The sequence below is a fragment of the Diabrotica virgifera genome, chromosome 5, assembly GCF_917563875.1.
Source record: "Diabrotica virgifera virgifera chromosome 5, PGI_DIABVI_V3a".
NCBI lineage: Eukaryota > Metazoa > Arthropoda > Insecta > Coleoptera > Chrysomelidae > Diabrotica > Diabrotica virgifera.
Window position 1 is genome coordinate 9135738 of NC_065447.1, and position 23066 is coordinate 9158803.

Consider the following 23066-nt stretch of genomic DNA (forward strand, 5'->3'; position numbering starts at 1 on the left):
CATTTCTACAATAATACATTTAGTGCAAAGAGTGCGTCCTGGGTTCCCGGTCCATTTCTGAAGCCAAATTCTGTTTCATCCTGGTCTTCTTCACATTTATTTCTGATTTTACTTTGCATGATACGCAGAACTATTCTCAAAGTGTGAATCATAAGGCTTATTATACATATAATCACTACAGTTTTTCAGACGTTGCTTTTTTGGTAGGGTTATGAAATATTCGGACTTTAACCAATCTTCAGGGATATCACCATTCGAATAAACATCATTGAAAAGTTTGACCAGTAGGTATTCCAATGTTTTCCTCATTAATGAGCTTTAACATCTCTATCGGTATGTTGTCAGGGCCAACGGCTTTCTTGTTTTTACCAATTTTATAGCGTGTACTATTTCTGATTTTAGTATTTCTGGTCCTTCACCTTTATCTAACGTCTCCAGTTCTTCGAGTCTATCATCATTAAACAGTTCATTTATATAATAACACTAGGTTGTTCGACAAGACAATATAAGGTAAATTCTTTGCCACGACATTTGGCCTTGTTTGATAAATAATTTAATACTCAACAATAATCTAAAAACTACTAACATAAATATTATCTCTTTTAAAATCGGTATAAGTTAAAGATTTTAGAATTACACACATATTATATTGTATCCTTCTGAAGTACAATAAGTACACAATATCTACTGTAAGTTATAGTTGAAGTCAAAATTGCCATTAATTGTTTGATTCTTTAGGATTCAGCGATCCGTATTGCATGTTGGGCATCCAACCGAGAGCGGCCCCATCATCTCCCCAACCGTCAACCTCCAGTCGGACGCTTTCCGACGTCGGCTGCGGCTTAAGCAACGATAATCCCCTATCGGTGAATCAGGGAGCTGGCACGAGCGTCAGCGGCAACGAGAAGCTGCGGAAGCACCACAGCTTCAAGCTCAGCTTCAAAAGAAAAGATGGCAGGGTCCGAGAACAAAGGGACAGTATCGGCGGCGCACTGCCCGCGAAATTCATCCGAGCGACTTCAGTCAAACCGCACACCCTCAATCCCAAGTGGAACGAGAAGTTCAGATTGTAAGTTACTTTTTTTGTAAATTATCTTATTTCAATGCTTTTGACATAATATACATAGTGAATGATATTATTATAGATGTGCTACCGAATGAAATTTATTTGTTTACATACGTTTTATTGTTCGATAACAATTGTTCGAAAATCTGTGGTTTAACGTTTAACAAAGAATGGGGGTAAGTCTTTTTTGAACGATATTAGAAGTTTTAATTCATTCATATAATAGGCCTGGATCCCGCGTAAAAAAAAGTTTATTAATAGCAAGCTGAAAATTTGTTAATAGCTTAACGGTGTCTAGTCGGACAAACTTTGATGTACGGGAACACTGGAGCAGAGGAAGTTTTAATTGTGGAACAGATTAAAATTTGGAACAGCAGAGTACGAAAACGTCCCATGTATTTCGTCGGACAGAATTTCCAATTGATTTTTTACCCCTTCATTAAACTCTCATGCAAAAATCAGACTGCTATTAATTTATATATCCCCAACATAATTCTTGTCATTTGACATGTTCTACGTGTCAGATTTATTAAAATGCGCAACATATTTGTCGGACAAACATTTTTTCATATATTATATAAAGTTTGCTATTGAATAAACTTAAAAACATCCTGCTAGTTTTCACAATCATAGACTTATCAGGATGACACGTTCCACAATTAAAATCACGTTCTACAATTAAAACTTCCCATGTTCCAGTGTTCCCATACATCAAAGTTTGTCCGACTAGACACCGTTACGCTATTAACAAATTTACAGCTTGCTATTAGTAAACTTTTTTTAGTACGCGGGATCCAGGCCATAAGTCAATAAATTAAAATACTTCAAAACTTGTAATAGTTACGTCATTCATATACTGGGTTGGGCTAAAGAATGGAACCAAGCAAATATCTTCGAAACGAAAAGAACAATCTTTTTGAAACTTTGCATGCAAGTACAGTGACGCAAAACGCATCTGTTGCTATACTTTTTGTTACTAGTTCACTTCCGGTTTCACCGGAAATATCCTTAACTTATTTATTTTAAATGGGAAACCCTGTATATTTTTGCAGATTTTGAAAGAACTTATTTTTTTTAATTCATACATACCAAATTTGGAAGAAAAAAATAGTTAAAAAGTGTCTGTAGATAATTTTTTGTATTAAAAATAAACGAGTACTACCATCCATACTATAGACTAAAACTATTGTTGTATTTATTTGAATTTAGCATAGTAGGTAACTGTTACTGAACTAATTGACAGAAATAAGTTTTATTCAAAATGGTTCATTTAAGTGAAAGAGATCGCATTGAAATATTAATGATAATCGGTCATGGTGATCGTGTTAGAACTCATGACGAGGTGTGTAATATTTTTAATGAATTGCATCCTGAAAGAAATCCTATATCACGTTCAACGGTTACTAAAGCATTGAAACGTTTTAATGCAGCTGGGATAGTCAAAAATTTGCCAAAAACTGGAAGACCACGGACTGCAACGAACGAAGTTATTAAACAAAATATTGCAATTGATTTAGAGGAATCACCTCAAACTTCCACAACAAATTTGGCACTAAACCATGGAATAAGTCTACGATCTGTAAGGAGAATATTGAAAATGGAAAAATATCATCCGTATAAGATACAATTGGTTCAAGAATTGTCAGATGATGATTTTGACCGACGGCTAGAGTTTTGCGAACGAATGATGGACATTTGTAACAATGACGAACATTTTGCAAGTAATGTAGTGTTTTCCGATGAGGCAACTTTTTGCTTAAATGGAACCGTTAACCGCCATAACTGTAGGTATTGGTCGAATGAGAATCCTCGTTGGATTATTGAAGCACATACCCAACATCCACAAAAGTTAAATGTTTGGATGGGAATTGTTCAAAATAGACTAATAGGCCCTTTTTTCATAGACGGAAATTTGAATGGTGACAAGTATTTAAATTTACTAAATAACCAAATTATTCCTGCACTTCAACAGAATGGCCAGTTACCACAAAATTTTTGGTTTCAACAAGATGGAGCGCCTCCCCACTATGATCGACGGGTTAGGGATTTTTTGGATATGAATTTTCCAAATCAATGGATTGGACGTAGAGGATTCCTAGAGTGGTCAGCTCGTTCTCCCGACCTCAACCCGTTAGATTTTTTTCTTTGGGGTTATCTAAAATCACGGGTTTACGTTAATAGACCAACATGCTTGCAGGATTTGAGACAGAGAATAATTCATGAATGTGATCTAATACGTGGAGAAATTCTGGAAAGAGTGACTCAAGAATTTATTTATAGGCTTGCACGTTGTCAAGAGGTGAATGGCGGGCATTTTCAACATTTGAAATGATTTTTTTTTTATTTTTGTTATCATTGGTCTAACGTAAATAAATTAACCTATTTTTTACCTGTAAAGAGATTTATTTCTTGTTTTAATAGTTTTTTCTTCCAAACTTGGTATTTATGAATTACAAATAATAAGTTATTTCAAAATCTGCAAAAATATACAGGGTGTCCCATTTAAAATAAATAAGTTAAGGGTATTTCCGGTGAAACCGGAAGTGAACTAGTAACAAAAAGTATAGCAACAGATGCGTTATGCGTCACTGTACTTGTATGCAAAGTTTCAAAAATATTGTTCTTTTCGTTTCAAAGATATTTGCTTGGTTCCATTCTTTAGCCCAACTCTGTATATGTAATATGTATTACAATAAATATACAAATGAAAAGCAGAATTTACAAAATGGTCATCAGACCAATAATGACATATTCGGCAGAAACACGGCCTGATACAGAGAGGACAAACATAATGCTAGAAACAGCGAAGATGAAAACCCTTCGAAAAATCGATGGTAAATCACTATGGAACAGAGCTAGAAGTGCAGATATACGACGGATATGCAAGGTGGACAAGATTAATAACTGTGTAAAAACACAAGAGTTGAATGGAACGAACACATAAGCCCAATGACAATAAATAGAGAGTAGTAAGGACGGCGAGAGACGGATTTCCAATGGGAAGACGATTAGTGGAAGTACCATCAAAACGATGATATGGCAACTTACTGGAGTCACAAAAAAGCCAAAGCCATGCCTACACAAAACGAAGCACAACAGCAATGGTTTATTAATGCCATATTTTTTTTATTTATTGTCAAAATAAATTTTTAAGAATTATTGATATTGCTAATTTTCTTTATATCAAATACAGGGTGAGTCAAAACGCAAGTACATTATTTTCTCAGTATTGTTAAATGGAACACCCTGTATTTTATATCATTATTGAAAAGTAACATTAACGTACTTTAATTTTTATATAACATTCCCTATCCCAAATTTATTAGTTTTCAAGATATTTTCATTTATCAGAGCAAATTATTTTAGGTGTTTTTATCTAAATTTTAAGTAAGCTATGACTGAATTGACCATTGAAGAATACCGATTATTATCAATCCGGTAATCAATGTAACACTGTAGCCAATAAAGAAACAAAAATAATTTATTAGTAATACATTTTACAAACAAAAACACAACCACTACATGCAACATTTTTGAAACAATTAAAAACTATCTTTTTATGTAAATGCAACAAATAAACAAAGAAAATTAGTAATAAATTTTACAAAAAAACACACAAACACAAAATACAATATTTTGTGAAGACAATTAAACACTACTTTTGTATGTAAATGTAACAATGTAACAAATAAAGAACGAAACATAATTTATCAGTAATACATTTTGCAAAAAAAACATGTTTGAAAAAATTAGAAGCTACTTTTAATAAAATATCTTTAATATTTAATTACATAAGGTGTTCAAAATTATCTCCTAACACATTTATGTACGCCTAAAAACGATCATTGAGTGAGCTACTTACTCTACGGAGCATTTGTAAATTAACACATCGAAATACACTTTGTATTCTATTTTTCATCTCATCCCTTATTGTTGGAGGTATTTTATAAACTTCATTATTAACGTAACCCCAAAAAAATCAGTCCAGTTTATTAAATTCTGGTGATTTGGGTGGCCACGCTACTGGTCTATGGAAAAATGAAAATATTTCGAAAACTAATAAATTTAGACATAGAGAATGTTATCTAAAAATTAAAGTACAGTAATGGTACTTTTTAATAGTGATATAAAATACAGGGTGTTCCATTTAAAATTACTGAGAAAATAATGTACTTGCGTTTTGACTCACCCTGTATTTGATATAAAGAAAATTAGCAATATCGACCATTCTTAAAAATTTTGACAATACGTTAAAAAATATGGCATTAATAAACCATTGTTGTTTTGCTTATTTTTATTTATACAGGGAGTTGAACTTGTTACGATTTTCATATAAAATTGGTTATTACTTTGTAAATGCCCTGTATAACATAACAAACCTTTATATTTTTGTGATGGAGAAGTTAACAGGATTTCGAATTTAAAATAAAATATAGGGTGTTCCATTTAAAAAAACAAAAGTTTGGTCTGCCACTGTGTTATCGAACACCCTGTAACATTCTAACTAATTTTGTAATGTGAAGCTCAAAGGTGGCTAAAATTTCTGTTATTAACTTTTATTGCTATCTATTACTATAGCGGAGCTATTGAGCTTTACCCTACTAATCAATCGCCCTGTATACGAAAATAAATGAATACTTGTATTCACATCAAGCATATTTATATGTAATATAAATGTAAAATACTCCGATTGATGTTCATATTGTTCATTAGAAAAAATGAATACATCGAACAGATGCTACCCTTGTTTAGGTATGTATATTAACTAGGCAACAATAACAATGTTGTACAAAATAATTCACGATCCAATTCCAATAACCTGGCACTGGCACTGGCACTGGCACTGGTGTAAACCTCGGTTTACAATGCATTTTAAAACGCTATGTCGATTCGTGTTTCGTATACGCTTACAATGTTATTGCGGGATTAAATGACATCGGGATATGACGGTTTTAACTACGAAGTGTGTGTAATAAACTATTTTATATGTGAGTTTACTTCGATTGCAAAAAGATAAAAAATAAAATTGTCCTATCGCGCACATCAGAGATACCTTTATTGTCTAATAGGCGAGGAAATAAAGCATTACACCTCAAACTTTTTTAACGTAAGGCGGATCGTTAAGAAACCTTTTGCATTTGATTCGGGAAAGCTTCAGGAAAAAGTTGACCTATTGGCATGAGGAACAAATGAAAATTGCATTCTTGTAGACGGAAAATGTATTTTTCAAAGTGCATATCCACGTGTTTAAAAAATAAAATTTCACAATGTGGAAAGTAATCATAGAAATAAGTTCAATTTTCATACTCGGGGGGTTTTTGAGGTCGTTGAATTGGATTATCGTGTCAGCGAAACTGGTGTTCGGCATCTACATCGTCTCCTGTAGTTTTTATGATCATCATCAATGGTGCTACAGCCCTATGAAAGAGCCTCGACCTTCCTAAGTTTATTACGCCAGTCAGTCCTATCCATTGCCAACCATTGGCAGTTTGCTGCGCCTATTTTTCTCCCATCCTCAGTTGTATGATCATTCGTTATTAAAATCGTTTAAACTTGTTATTCCAAGGTTTTTGAGGTCGGTGAACACGAATATCGCGGTTGCGAAGCTCTAGGAGATACCTGGTGCCCGGTATCTACGTCCTCTCCTGGAGTTTTATGAAAATTCGTTATGACAATAGTTGAAGTTTATTATATCAGGGTTTTTGAGGTCGCCGAACCCGAATATTGCGTCGATGATGGTGTACGAGGTACCTGGTGCCCGGTGTCTACATCGTAAAAATGAATAAATACATAAAATTTCTGGAGACGACGTAATTACAGGGAACCAGTTATCTCGTACAGCATCGTAGCAGAAATATTCGTGTTCAACGACCTCAAAAACCTCAGGATAACAAGTTTCAAGGATTTTTATAATGAATTTCCATTAAAATTCAGGAGACGAGGTGAATACCGGAATACCGCGCACCAGGTACATCTTACAGTTTCGCCGACCCGATATTCGTGTTCAAGTACCTCAAAAATACCTCGAATATGAAAATTGAACTTATTTCCATGATTAGTTTTCGAATTGTGAATTTTGATTTTTTTAAACACTTTGAGATGCACTTTGAAAAGTGCATTTTCCACTTACAGCAGTGCAATTTTCATTTGTCCCTCATGCCAATAGGTCAATATGTCAACTTTTTTTCCTAAGGATCTCCCGAATCGAATGCAAAATATTTCATAACGATCCGTCTTACTTTTAAAAAGTGAGGTTGAATAAAAGAGTCTTGACATCTACAAATTTATTTTATAGTTGTCAAAAAATATACCAACATTATTAGAACTTAGTCTTTATCTAGTTTGGTAATTTATCCACTTTCGCTGAATAATCTATTAACATTTAAATTTTTGATTATATTTTCGCAAAGGATTTTCTCTTTTGCAAATATGCCCGTATCAGTATCCCGAATTAAGTACGTGCCTCCTAGTGGCGGGATCCGGGCAACAATACATTGGCTTCTAGGGCAGTCCTTACAGTAGAGATAATGGCCTATACAGAAAAATGCAGGCGGGTGTGGGGTAATACTGCACTTTGGTTGCATTGGTGGTGTATTGGCTAAACGTGCAGAGCAGGCTATGGTGCTGATAGAAAAGGCATTCAGGCATCAAATATCCAAAAAAATATTTTCAGGCCATAAAAATGAAAAGACCTTCTCCAACGCAATAAAAACTTATAGTGAAATGATGGCATCTCCTGAGGTAAAATATTCCGGAAGTAAAATGAACCTCCGTTCGGATCTCCGGGTAAAGACTATCTCAGGGGAAACACCATTACAGGTTAGACAAATCAGGATAGGGTCTTGGAATCTTGGTAGTCTTACAGGTAAGAGTTTGGAGTTAGTGGATGCGCTCAAACGAAGAAGAGTTCAAATTGCTTGTATTCAAGAAACTAGGTGGAAAGGACAAAGGGCGAAAGAACTAGGTGAAGGATACAAATTGGGGTATGTAGGGAGTAGTAACACTAGAAATGGAGTTGGTATAATTGCTGATAGTGAAATGAAAGATAACGTAGTAGCAGTTGTAAGAACGAGTGATAGAATGATGTCAGTGAAATTTGTAATTGATAAAGAGGTATTACATGTTGTGTGTGTATGCTCCTCAAACAGGTCTGGGTGAAAATGAAAGAAGAGCTTTCTATGACCAATTAGGAGACGTACTGAGTGATGCCCCAGCAGAGGAGAAAGTTATAATAGGAGGTGATTTCAATGCACATGTGGGCCAAGCCAAGGCAGGATACGAAGCAATACATGGGGGATTAGGCGTTGGAACTAGAAATGAAGCTGGAGATGACATGCTTGAATTAGCAACAGCATTGGATATGGCGATTGTTAACACATTCTTTAAAAAGAGGGAAACTCAACTTATTACCTACAAAAGTGGACAACATCAATCCCAAATAGACTACTTCATGATAAGGAAAGAAGACATACGTGAATGCAAGGACTGCAAGGTAATAGTTAGTGAGACAGTAAGCCAACAACATAAGCTGCTTGTTCTGGACATCGAAGTAAAAAGCGAAACTAAACAAAAATATCGGAGAGGACCACAAAAAATCAAGTGGTGGCTGCTAAAGAAAGAAGGTCTATTCAGGGAAAGAAAATTTGTTGGAACATGAAAGGAAGCCCTAACACAATTTGGAGAAAAATGGCCAACATTATTAGAGAGACTGCTATTGAAATACTTGGAAAAACGTCAGGAAAAAAGTTTGAGGATAAAGAGACTCGGTGGTGGTCAAACGAAGTACAAGGAAAAATAAAAGAGAAGCGAACATTATATAAAAAGTGGCAAGAAACCAGACCTGACACAGATCTTCAAAACTATATGGTGGCGAAAATGGAAGCGAAAGTAGCAGAAGCAAAAGCCAAAGCAGAAGCGTATTCAAGCCTATACGATCAACTTGATACCAGGGAAGGCGAAACTAAGATATATAAAATATCCAAACTGAGAGCAAAGAAAGCAAAGGATTTTAATCAGATTAGATGTATCCGCGATGAAAATAATAAAATACTAGTTCACGAAATGGATGTCAAAAAGAGATGGAGAAAGTACTTTGACAGCTTATTAAATGAAGAATCTCACAGACAGCCTGTAGAGTCAGCGGAGACAGTAGCAGCAATGGTCACCAAAATAACAAACGAGGAAGTGGCTCAAGCGCTTCAAAAATAAAGAAAGGAAAAGCGGTAGGACCAGATGATATTCCTGGGGAAGTATGGAAAGCATTGGGAGAGACAGAAACAAGGTGGCTAGCAGGTGTATTTAATAGAATTATGGAAGTTGGACAAATGCCAGAAGCAGTATACTAGTACCTGTCTACAAAAACAAGGGAGATATACAACGATGTACAAACTACAGGGCTATAAAACTGCTTAGCCACACCATGAAAATATGGGAAAGAGTAATTGATAGACGGATACGTGAAGAGACCGAAATATCTGAGAATCAGTTTGGCTTTATTCAGGGCAGATCAACAACAGATACAATTTTCATTATAAGGCAGTTGATAGAAAAATACAGGAGTGAAGAAACAAACGCTCATATGGTATTCATTGATCTTGAGAAAGCATATGATAGAGTTCCTCGAAAGATTCTGTGGTGAGCACTCAATAAGAAAGAAGTCCCTGGTGAATATGCAAAGATTGTGAGGGATATGTATGAGGGAGTAACGACTAGTGTTAGGACCGGTGTGGGAGAGACTGATAAATTTCATGTGAAAGTAGGATTGCACCAGGGCTCGGTGCTTAGTCCGTATTTATTCTCATTAGTTTTGGACCAGATAACAGCGAAACTACAGGGTAACATTCCATGGTGCTTAATGTATGCTGATGATGTCGTGTTAGTAGGAAATAGTGAAAGAGACTTAGAACAAAAACTGGAAAAGTGGAGACAAGATCTGGAGTAAAAAGGTTTAACACTTAGTAGGACAAAGGCAGAGTATTTGCAATGTTCATTTAAAGATGGAGTTACTACAAATAACTGGATGTTAATAACTACAAATAACTACAAATGGATGGTGAACTGATTGTAAAAAGCAATAGTTTTAAGTACCTCGGATCGGTATTACAGAGTAATAGAGAAATAGATGGAGATTCATGCAGTAGAATTAGGGCTGGATGGATGAAGTGGAAGGAAGCGAGTGGTGTGCTGTGTGACAGGAAAATTCCAATGAAGTTGAAGGGAAAATTCTATAAAACAGCCATAAGACCGGCTATGATGTACGGAACTGAATGTTGGGCAGTGAAAAAGAAAGAGGAACAACGAATGCATGTGGCGAAAATGAGAATGCTTAGATGGATGAGTGGAGTGACAAAAAAGGATAAAATTAAAAATGAGTATATTTGGGGAAGTCTAGGTGTGGCACCAATTGATGCCAAAATGAGAGAGCATAGGTTGAGATGGTTTGGTCATGTTCAACGTCGAGACGCTAATCACGCAATACGAAGAATTGCTGAAGTGCAGATTCCTGGAAGGTGTAGGAGAGGAAGACCAAAGAAGACGTGGGGGGAGACGATTAGGCAGGACATATTGGTAAAGGGGATTAATACTGATATGACTCAAGATAGAATTGTATGGAGAAATGCAATTAGGGAAATCGACCCCGCATAGGGATAAGGCAAAGAGAATGATGAAATACGCCTGTATCACCATAAAATTGGTGAGAAAAACTGACATTTTCGTTCTTTGCGATAGATTGTATTGACAATCATAATCAATGAATTTTCGCTTGTTCGCATAGATCTCCCTCATAAGTTTCCATCTCTTTCGATCTTGTCTTCTTGCATTCAATTCCTATGACAACGTTTTAGGTCATCGGACAACGTTTTAGATCATCAATTATTCTATTTTATTAAAAAAAATTAATCAGTAGGTTACCCAGGTTTCAGATCGGGAAGATCATGCACCGACGGCATATTTATAATGAGACAAGTGCAACAGAAATCATTAAAATACAATAAACCGGCATATTTATGTTTCGTGGACCAGAAGAAAGCATTTGACAGGTCAAATTAACGGGCAATAACAACAAAACTGAACAACACTTAACACAAAAATATTAATTAGTTGATTTTAATTTTTTGTCGTTTTGTAGTTTTATTAAACGTAGCTTTTTTAAGACTTCTTCATTTTAAGATTAAAATGATTGCTTCTCTGTATAGAAAATTGGTACAAATAAAAATAAAATGCTAAAATAATAGTATATTACTTTATGAGGCGGAGAAGCATGACTTTTCTTGACGCGCCCGATATTCCGAGGGCAAGTCAAGAAAAGTCGCTTCTTTGCCGAATAAAGTATACTATTTTTTCTTCAAACGTAGCAATTTTCAACCATAAATAGTAAAATTCATACGCTATTTTTACTCGAAATTAACTGTGACAACTATCAAAGTCGTCTAGATGTTAGAAATTAAAATAATTAAGTCGTCGGTGGGATTTGCGTCTCCGTGGTTACAGTTGTTTGACAGTTGTTTGCAATTATTATTACGACGAACTTCAGCAATACTGTTAATTGATGGAGGCGGAAATCTAGAATGCCTCAAACGACATGGGGACTGGAAATCAAGCACGGTTGCCGAAGGATATATAGAGGATTCAATAAGAAATAAGAACGATAATGCTCAAAAAATTTTAAACCCTCATGATTCGCCAACATCGGGAATGATTGCTGAAAGTTTTGCTCGACCATCAGTATCATCAACAATTACCAATGCGTATCAAGAGTCGGGAACATTTTTGCACGGTTTCAATTTTGAAAATGCCTCATTAACTAATTGTACTTTTAATATTACTATAAATAAAAATGATGTTTAATTGTTGTTAATGACATTTGTATTGTTACTTTGTGACATGTTTCATATTGTTGCCATGACAACATTTTTCCCTCCGCCGTAAAGAAATGGGAAAAAAAACTGCTGCCGGCGGAGACATCAAACTTTGACAGGATCAAGTTAGATAAGTAATGTCATCATTATTTGACGTTTGAAGAAAAAATAATTATTTACAAAGTATTATTATACTGTACAAATTAATGTTTAATGATACTCTTCTAATATCGAATATTGTAGGTTTTTTTGTATACTTTGTCTTTAGTACAATATTTTCGTCGCTGTATTTTTTCACATTGATCAAATATTTTTCGAATGTAACACGTCGTTCAACTGCAGATACTCGACCTACAAGTGGAAGGAAAAAGGTTCTTCTAATGTTCTCGTCCTCTATTTTACGTGCTTCTGGGGTTTGTGTGTTTATCGAACTTTTCGTGTAAAACAAAAATTCTTTCGTAATTTATTTCGCTTGCTGTGATTCTAACAAAAATCTGAAGTTTTTGCGTGTCTCATATATACATGTAAAGATAATAGAATTTACAACTAGCAAGATATATAAAACAGCACTAACGCTTAATTGATCTAATTTTTTCAAGTATTCCTTAAGTAATAAATAAATTATGCCACTTTTACTAAGCATATTCTGCTTTTCAACATCATCAGCCCATAGTCGTCCATTGCTGAACATAGGTCTCCTCGAAAAACTTCCATTCAGATCTATCTTGCGCTGCTGCAATCCAGTTGGTACAAAACCTCTTTATGTCGTCAGTCCATCTTGTAGGTGGTCTTCGCGGGTTTCGTCTATCGGCTCTCGGTTTGCAGTCCAAGATTTTTTTGGTTCATCTACATCTTTCATTCTAGCGACGTGTCCTGCCAACTTCCATTTAATTTTGGCTATGTGTTTTATAATGTTTTCTAGACCACTTCTTCTACGAATTTTGTTCGTTTCTTACTCTATCTCCCAACGTTATGCCCAACAATGATTTTTCCATTCTACGTTGCGTCACATGCAATTTCGTGGAGATTTCCTTGTTAGAGTAAGTATCTCTGCGCCATATGTAAGAATAGGCAGGACACATTGATTAAAGGTTCTTCTTTTTAAGCTGCTAGGTATATCACCTTTAAAGATATCACGTAACGTTCCATATGCTGCCCGTCCCAGAGTTATTCTTCTTAGCAGCTCATCAGTTTGATTGTCTACTAATTTTTACCATATGTAGCTGCCAACAACTTCAATTTCGAAGTCTTCTACCTTTAAAGGATGGCTCGGGACTAAATTCGTAATCATTTTTGTCTCTCGGTAAATAAAAATTTAGACCTACTTTACGTGCTGCATTGCTGAGTTCATTCGACATATCATTGGCAGTTTTTAGATTATCTGAAATCAGAACAATATCATCTGTATAGTAAAGACTCTGTATATACAATCTGTATAGTAAAGATGTAGTATCATCTGTATAGTATAGTAATGAACAACTTATGAACAACAACGTAATGAAGTATCTTATTGGTAGGACCGTGCAGCTTTATATTTATTGTAGCATTTCTGTATATATTTTCTATAATATTGGTGTATCTTTGATCAATTCGACACTCTTTCAGTGCCTTTAAAAGTGCGGGTAGTTCGATAGTATCAAACGCTTTATGGAAGTCTATAAACGTTAGACCTAGAGATATATTGTATTCAATTGATTTTTCAATCAAGACTTTTATGCACTGTAGAGGGTCATTTAGTGGAGTCACTGAAGGTGGATATGAGCTATTACCTCCGATTTCGTTGAACCTCCATCGATGTTCATGAAAATTGGTGAGTAATTAGAGGATACCTCAAGGAACAAAGGTGACATGATGCCAACTTGCGCTTTTACCCTGGGGGTGGATGCCACCCCTTCTCGGTGGTGAAAATTATTTTATTAAAAATAATACCATAAGTCGATAGAAGGACAAATTATAAGCAAAATTTGTTATAAAAAGTTATTAAAATAAATCAAAACTTTTTGAGTTATTAAAGATCAAAGATTTTAATTTTTCTTGAGAAATATGCATGTTTTTAACCAATTTTTCATCAATAACTCAAAAAGTTTTTACAAAAAAGTTATTATTATCAAAATTAAAGCTAATAAAAAATGAAATAAACCCCGAATAAAATGTAATAAAATCTTTTAATGTTAACTAAAAATGAGTTATAGAATTAAATGTATATTTTTTCCGGCGAGTAAAAACTCTAAGTATTCAAGCTGAAATAACGGGAAATTGATGCATTTTATAACAAACTTATTAAACATTTGTCAAAGTACTTAAAAATATCTATTAAATGAGCCCCCGAACATGTTGATAGCGTTAAAATTTATGCTCCAAAATTTTTTCAAAATTTATCTTTTAAAATTTTTTCCAAAAAATGTTATTGTTTTTAATAACTTCATTCGTGTTACGATATCAGGTTCATCTAAAAACTGTTTGAAAGTTAATTCCAAGTGCTATTTAAGCACGTCGAACCTAATCTTTTAAACCCCTTACTTTTTTAAAAATAAAAGGTTAAATGACTCCGGTTGCATGGTTCCCACAGCAAAATTTAAGAGTTAAACGTTTCTATCTCGGTTATTTTTTACCCTATAGAAATAGTAAAACAGGTAAAATATTTGGCACAGAAAAAACTAAAATTTGGTTTTATATAATTTTTTACGCATATTGAGTATTTTTGGAGTTACTATCAAAAGAATATGAGAATTACAATAATCTTAAAAATTGTGATTTTGTTAAATTATATCTTTTTTTCAAAAATATGCATTCTAAACCAGTCAAAATTATTGAACACATTACTTATGCTAATATAAAGAAGTTCTTGTAAGGATTACTATAAATTTTAATTTTTGTTGAAATGGCGTATGTTTTATTTTTCACTTTTTCCTAAAAAAATTTGATACCGTTATTTTATTTTCATCATAACTTGCTTAATTTTGACGCTCTTACCTTGTTCTGAAGATCATTTGATAGGTATTCCGAAGTACATTGGCACATGTTTAGCAGGAATATTTTATACATTGCATCGTTTTCCCGTTATTTAAGCTTGAATACTTAGATTTGAGTACTCGTCGAAAAAAATACACATTAAATTGCCAATAACTCACTTTGAACTAACATTAGTTTAGTTCTTTAAGTGAGGAATATATTCAATTTTTTATTATCTTCAATTTCAGTAATAATAACTTTTTTGTAAAAGCTTATAGTTTTTGATTTATTCGTGAAAAACCGATTTAAAAAAAGTGTTGATTTATTTGAATAACTTTATATACCAAATTTTGCTTATAATTTGTCCTTCTATCGACTTATGGTATTATTTTTAATAAAATAATTTTCACCCCCGAGAAGGGGTGGCATCCACCCCCAGGGTAAAAGCGTAAGTTGGCATTATGTCACCTTTGTTATTCGAGGTATCCTCTAATTACTCACCAATTTTCATAAAAATCGATGGAGGTTCAACGAAATCGGAGGTGAAAACCTTCAGTAACTGCACTAATTTGTACCGTAGTTGGGGCAAAAACCAGCCTGTTCTCTTGGCTGATAGAGCTCAAATTTTGCTTCCAATCGATTAGATTTTTTACTTCAAAGAGTTTTTATTTGTAACTTATTCCAATGGGTTTTTATGTTTTGGACAACATAATCAATTTTCATTTTTTCTAAAATACCATGGTGCATCGACAATATTCTTCAGTACCTTGTTCTGGAACCTCATATTATACAGTACACTGTATAATATGAATATGTTTTATTGACTTCCTATTTGCTGTTTGGATGTTTGGCTGAAATTTTGTAATCAAGTTTAAACTAAGTTTCCGACAGGCTAGGAAGTTTTAAACTTTTAAAGACAATGCATTTTAAACGCAGTTTTCATATACATATATACAAATGAATCAGCTATCGAATAAAAAGAAAACCCAGTATTATTATGTTGTATATTCAATTTCATTGTTCTTATTTACAAGTAAAATAATATGTTGTTAACTATATTTTTTACATTTCACTGCACAATACTAATGATACGTTTGTACATTCTCATTAAAACTAGCAGAAACATGTTTAGTTAATAGGGCTCAAAAGTGGTGTACATTACGGTTCTGAGAAATGGAACTAAAGCTGCCATAAATATACACAAATAGACAGGCTAAAGCAGATCCTTCGAAGGATCTCTGAAAATTCTCAAAGCACAAAACAAAAGGCATATGAGAATGAATGGAGTGTTGACTGGAGCGAGGTTTAGCGAGAAAAGGGCCCTATTGTGTGTAGCAGAATGCAAAACAGCTTGTTTCGAATCGATTTCGAGGACAATATCCAAGCGGTTTAACAGGTTATCAACAGGAGTATTATACGTGCAGTGCCTTTATGAACGAAGTATGTTAAATATAAAAATTTATTAAAGTATAAATTAAAATGTAAACATGTGTTAATTATTATCAGGACCTTTCTCTACATACTTGGTTCTATGCAGTGAGATGTTTCGAGTTCTTTAGTATAGGGCTTTTCATTCACAGTCATTTGTTTCGAGCTTCTGTCATTTGTCACATACTATTAATATATCTACGTCATACGTTATTGGTATATAACAATGATACAAACTGGAGACGTATGACGTAGATGTATTAATATTATGTGACACATGACAGAAGCTCGAAACAAATGACAATCGATGAAAAGCCCTATTCTGAATTAATATCACTTTCTCGATCGATAGGTTGATAGCTGTACAAAACCGTCATCAATAACTAGATAATTAATTGAAATATTTTTCTGCCATATGACATATCGCATGGTTCTGTATGTTAAGTCATTTGGGCATTAAAAGCTTAAGGTCCTTTTGACAATTCACCCTATAGCCCTAACCTTCTATTAATTATTTTAAAACATTTTTATATACATGGCTTGGTCTTTGTCACTATCTCCACAAATTTTGTAATCCATTTTAAAAATAGTTCTATCTTTCCTAGGCACCTGAAATTTTCAGAATAGCTCAGAACTAGCTAAAAATGCAATATTCAATTGCTATTATATGGATAAATCGATTTTTTTAATTTCAAACTATTTTAAAAATGTGACATTTAATTTTAAATGCAATGAAATTTAAATGATATTTTAAAGTACGTCAATAGATCGACAGGTAGGTAGTGGCTCAGTGGTAGAGTATTAGACTGGAGATCGAGAGGTCCTGAGCTCGAAACCCGGCTGCTGCATATCTTTTTTAAATTTTTTAAATAAATAATTAAAAGTTAATATAATTAAAATTCATATTTTATAAGTTAATTATCACCTATATATAAATATTATATATACCTACCTACCATTTTAAATATTTTCTTTGATTTGTATGAGTTTAAATCCTCTAGAGAAATTCTGCCTCTAAAAAGGTCGATTACAAAATTCTTTTATGACATAGAAATTAAAACAATAAAATAGTTTAAAATTTTTTGGGTTCTATAAATAATGAAAACGTTTTATTATAAAAAGTTTTTTTATAAAAGCGTAATTATTTAGAGCTACTCTCCTTCTAATATCACCATTCAACGAGCTGGTCTATCTCTACTACGAAACGCTCAAAATGAGCAGAATGAACCTTAGAATTCTTCACAAAATTTTCGCAGAATCAAATAAAGTGAATTAAATTATGAGAAATGAAAATCTTGACATCGGCTTCGATTTTGCGCTAAGGCCTTCACCTTATGCATTCCAAGACTTTTTTTGATTATCTCGTCTATGATGGTTTTTCTCCAAGTTTGTGCTGGGCAGGTCTCCTCTCTTTTTCTTTTTTCTTGGTGATTCCACTCTAGGGACACTCACTTTCTGGATTTTATTTCATTTTATACCCTCTTTTGTTGGATCAGGTGTAGTAGATCTTCGTGTCTGATGATTTTTGGCCAGAAAATACGAACAATTCTTCGTAGATATTTGTTAACAAAGACCTGCAGTTTGTTCGTAAGGATTTGTGTCACTTTCCAGGTTTCACATCCGTAGAGTAGAACAGAGAACATACATGATATTGACTGGAATTAGTGTTGCCCAAAATCGGTCTTGGTCTTGCAGTCTTGGTCTTCTTCTTGCGTTTTCGCCAGACCAAGACCAAGGCCAAGACCGCCTAATTTTAGCAAGACCAAAACCAAGACTTACCGTGCAAGACTTGAGCAAGAACAAGACTAAGCCTGCGAGACTCTTGCGTCTTGCAGTAAGAACTGAGGGTCGTTTTATGAAGTATATTAGTTCGACTATATTCTTAAATAAAGAGAAACAAAAAAAAATGTAACAAAAATTTTGAAAATTGGACTTATGCGCACTACGAACAATACCATAAACATACATAGCAAATCAAAATATACATTTAAAGAACACTTCACACATTATTTGACACGTAATCAGAGGTCATTATTACAATGTAAAAATAAAATATTTTGTATTCATTCCTTTCCAGCAGACTACTTCTCTGAAATTAATTGTCCCGGTTATGAGAATAGTCGCCTTCTAATAACATAACATTCTTGCTTTGCGACGCCGATAGTAATATTGAATATCCTATATATCCTTATCGGTATATTGAATAGTAAGACTGGTATGTATTGCTTTTGCTGAATGTACTATGGGGTCACTCAGTTAAACAAAGATTTGCCGAAACGGCGCGTATAATATTTAAAAGTATGATACCGAGACAAAAGAACAGTTGATAATGTCGGATACCCCAACAAAATACCGTAATATTATTTAATAACGATATACACTTCTCCAAAAAATTTACGCACCACCTTATAAACGGGTCATTGTTAATGTTTCGAATTTCCTAAACCTGTTGTCCGATTTAAGTGATTTTTTTAATAATATGTTGTCTTATTTTTATAAATAACGCTCTAAAAATATTGTTGCTAGACAAATCAATTATTATCATGGTACCTACACCGGGTGTAGGTACCAATCAAACTGTGTTTTTTCTCAGAGGAATAGGTACTCAAAACAACATGATCACTCGGTGGAATATTCTAACATTTATAAAATACTGAAATTAAAACGATAGCCTCATATTTTCTTAACATTATTATATATAAAAATAAAAATATATACCATTTTTATTCATTCAGTTGCGGTGCGAAACCAAAACTGTCTCAATTTTTACTCAGATCAGAGAGTGCAGCCAGCACTCTTATCGACGATTTCACCTCTTGTTAGAGGTTCATCAGAGACTGCGTAGGCTGCTTTTCTCTGGCCCAGGTAAAAATTTCCGACATATCCATCTCCCACCGCAACTGACGAGATGGTAGTAGGTGCCTAGCGGCATCTGCTAAATAAAAGACTAAGTTTTTCAACCTAATAAAAATATTTGTAAATTAAATATTTTTAAAAGATTTTTAATTGAAAAACTTTATTGGCCCATTTCCTGGTGACAACCTCCAAGGCTTCTACAATATGCAAGCACATGGATGCTGCAGTGAATACTAAAGGGAAGGAATTCTACACTATGCAATTCACAACCCCCGTCTGCAGCATGGTAAAGTTCCAACGGAAAATGGACCTAGTTACTCTATAGGAGTAATACTAATATAAAAATAAAAATGTATACCATTTTTATTCATTCATTTGCGGTGCGAAACCAAAACTGTCTCAATTTTTACTCAGATCAGAGAGTGCAGCCAGCACTCTAATCGACGATATCACCTCTTGTTAGAGGTTCATCAGAGACTGCATAGGCTGCTTTTCTCTGGCCCAGGTAAAAATTTCCGACATATCCATCTCCCACCGCAACTGACGAGATGGTAGTAGGTGCCTAGCGGCATCTGCTAAATAAAAGACTAAGTTTTTCAACCTAATAAAAATATTTGTAAATTAAATATTTTTAAAAGATTTTTAAGAGATGGAGGGAGATGGATATGTCGGAAATTTTTACCTGGGCCAGAGAAAAGCAGCCTATGCAGTCTCTGATGAACCTCTAACAAGAGGTGAAATCGTCGATAAGAGTGCTGGCTGCACTCTCTGATCTGAGTAAAAATTGAGACAGTTTTGGTTTCGCACCGCAACTGAATGAATAAAAATGGTATACATTTTTATTTTTATATTAGTATTACTCCTATAGAGTAACTAGGTCCATTTTCCGTTGGAACTTTACCATGCTGCAGACGGGGGTTGTGAATTGCATAGTGTAGAATTCCTTCCCTTTAGTCTTCACTGCAGCATCCATGTGCTTGCATATTGTAGAAGCCTTGGAGGTTGTCACCAGGAAATGGACCAATAAAGTTTTTCAATTAAAAATCTTTTAAAAATATTTAATTTACAAATATTTTTATTAGGTTGAAAAACTTAGTCTATTATTATATATGTTTTTTTTTATTCATTCGCTTATATTGGATAACAAAATACATAAGTTTCTAATAAACTTTAGTTAGTTAGAACATATGCACGGATCACTTAGATGGGGTCCAAACCCCACCCGGTGTCAATTATCTAGATCAGTGATTCTCAATATTTTTGAGTCATGTAGGTACCACAAAATACTTTTTATTATTTTTGTTACTACCTAACTGAAATATCTAGGTAATCTAATTAATTGTGGCTGATTTTGGCTGTTTTGCTTTTTTGTACCACCGTAAATAATGATATGTACCACCAGTGGTACATGCACCACAGATTGAGAACCGCTGGTGTAGATATTTATTAATTTGGCTGGTTTTTACTGTGGCTACGATATTCCAGATTAAAATGTACCTCTCTGTAAAGTTGTTCAAAGATATGCAATAAGCTAATAGGCAACTGCAAGACTGTTGCTGCAATACCAAGACCAAGACCGGGAGCGCAGTACCAAGACCAAGACCAAGACTAGGTGTACCGACGCAAGGCCAAGACCAAGACTGTCTAAGTCTCCTCTTGGTCTTGCATTTGGGCAACACTAACTTCAATATTCGGATCTTTATTCTTGTAGTATACTCGCCAGACCTCCAAACAGTGTTGAGCATGCTGAATACTTGTACAAATTTCTTCTGTACCTTCGTTTTCTGTCATGATAATTCCAAGATACGTAAAGTTTTCTACATTTTCAACCTGCCGTGTTCCTTGCATTTATTCTCATGGACTTAGTTTTATTAACACTGATTTTCAAACCTATTTTATTGGCTTCAGTGGAAAGTGTTTCCAATTGGTCAGCCACATCTTGGAACATTTATCCTAATAGACAGATATCTTCGGCGAATTCTAGATGGCTTAAGCGTGTGATTCATCCATTGTCCATTGTATCGCTCTTGTGCCGGAGTCTAGTTTAGAGGGAACATAGTCTATAGCTATGTTAAAAAGAAACGAAGAAAGCACGTATCCCTGTCTGATTCCAGTAAGTACGTCAAATTCGTCACTGTTTATCCCATAGTGTGTCACACCATTTCGCCTCAGTGTACAGTGACTTTATAATGGACTATTGACTTTATATTGTGTCTTCTCTTGACGGTTGCAGACAACTCGGTTTTACTGTACACGTATTGCCTAATTCACCTATTTTTCATGAAAATTAATCAGAATTTCATTTGAAAATATGTTTATTTTGACATTTCGATTTCCACTTCGAAAATTGTTCTTAAGCTACAAGTTAAACAAGTACAAATTATATTAAAATGACACAAGAAAATATCTTCAGAGCAATATCTGTCAATCTATAAATAATGTAAAAATAAAAATTATAAATATGACAATATATTAATAACTAGAATAAAATTATAATTTTGATTTTCTTTTTGTATGTTTTTTTTTAATTTCAATCTTGAAGCAGGAAAAACTTTGAAAACTCTAGCGATACCATATTCCTCTGCTCTTAAATTTTTAATAAAAAGCATCTACGACCTTCCATGCCGGTGTGCATAAAACACGTTAGTTTAACAGTTTTTTTCTTGGTAAAATTTACCATTTTCATAAAGCGTTTTCTCTTTTAAAGGCTTTTTTATACAACTGTTCACAATGTAGAAGAGGAATTATTAAATTCTTGAAAGTTATTCCTGTCCTGACGGTTCAGTAATGTGGATGGTAGGGACGCGGACGCGACGCTAACTTTGACATAATTCTTCACATTCTCCAATCCTGAGAAATTCCGTACCCTTTCGTACGCAATAACTTTTACTGATTCAGTGGCATCCGGTTTGGAACAATCAGCACAAGTATATATTTTTTTATTTGCCACATAATTAACAGACCTAGGCAAATATGCACACAGCATATTTTGCAAAATATAAATATATTTGCATATTTTTATATCTTCTTCTTCAGCATGTTTGCATCCACTCCTGGACAAATACCTCCCCATGAGTTCTCTATTCTTCTCTCTTTTGTGCTATTTTGTGTCAGTTTCTCGCCATTTTTGCTTTGATATCGTCTAGCCATCGTTTTTGTGGTCTTTCTCTACTATACCCTATTCCACGAACATACGCCTGTTTTGAATTACTTCGACAACGAATATTTTACTGTGCAAAATAAGACGAACAAAAGTACATTGCAAATTACATTGTTGTTTATTGGAATAATTATTAGCGCCATTTACTTTCGTACTTCTTATGTTGCACAGTAAAATATTCGTTGTCGAAGTAATCCAAAACAGGTGTATGTTCGTGGAATGGCCCATACGACTGTACTCGCGTGGTCTCTAATGTACAATGTTTCTCGTCCTTCTTTCAATGTTTTGTCATGCCTCGTGTCCTACCCAGCTCCATTTCATTTGCACAATTCTTCCAATTACATCTTCTACCTTCGTCCAGCTTCGCACTTCCTCATTTCTTATATGTTCCCTCAGAGAGACTCCTAACATAGCTCGTTCGATCGCCCCCTTTGTCGTTCTCAATCTATTAGCTGATACCTCTTTAGGTGTCATCATCTCCATTCCATAGTCATAACTGGTAGAATACGACTGGTTAGTACCCTTTTGTTTAGGTATCGTGGTATCTTTTTGTTTTTCAACACATCATATATAATTATATAAACGCCATATTTATTAACAACATTAGGTGACAACAGTCAATGACACAGCGATAGTGGCAGATAACATTGAAAATCTCCTTGCTCTTCTTCTTTACGTGCCATCTTCGCGTTGGCAATCAACTTTTGACACTACAGCCCGAAAGAATTCGGTTGAGCTGCATCCA

General features: G+C 34.2%; 1 protein-coding gene across 1 annotated transcript in view; it reads left to right on the forward strand.

The window, feature by feature from the left end:
* The window catches only part of LOC126884928 (BAI1-associated protein 3), a 368259-nt gene that overhangs the window by 179873 nt on the left and 165320 nt on the right, over window positions 1–23066 (forward strand). The window contains exon 6 of the mRNA XM_050651279.1: window positions 739–1069. Coding sequence (XP_050507236.1) covers window positions 739–1069 — 331 coding nt within the window. The remainder of the gene's footprint in view (window positions 1–738; window positions 1070–23066) is intronic.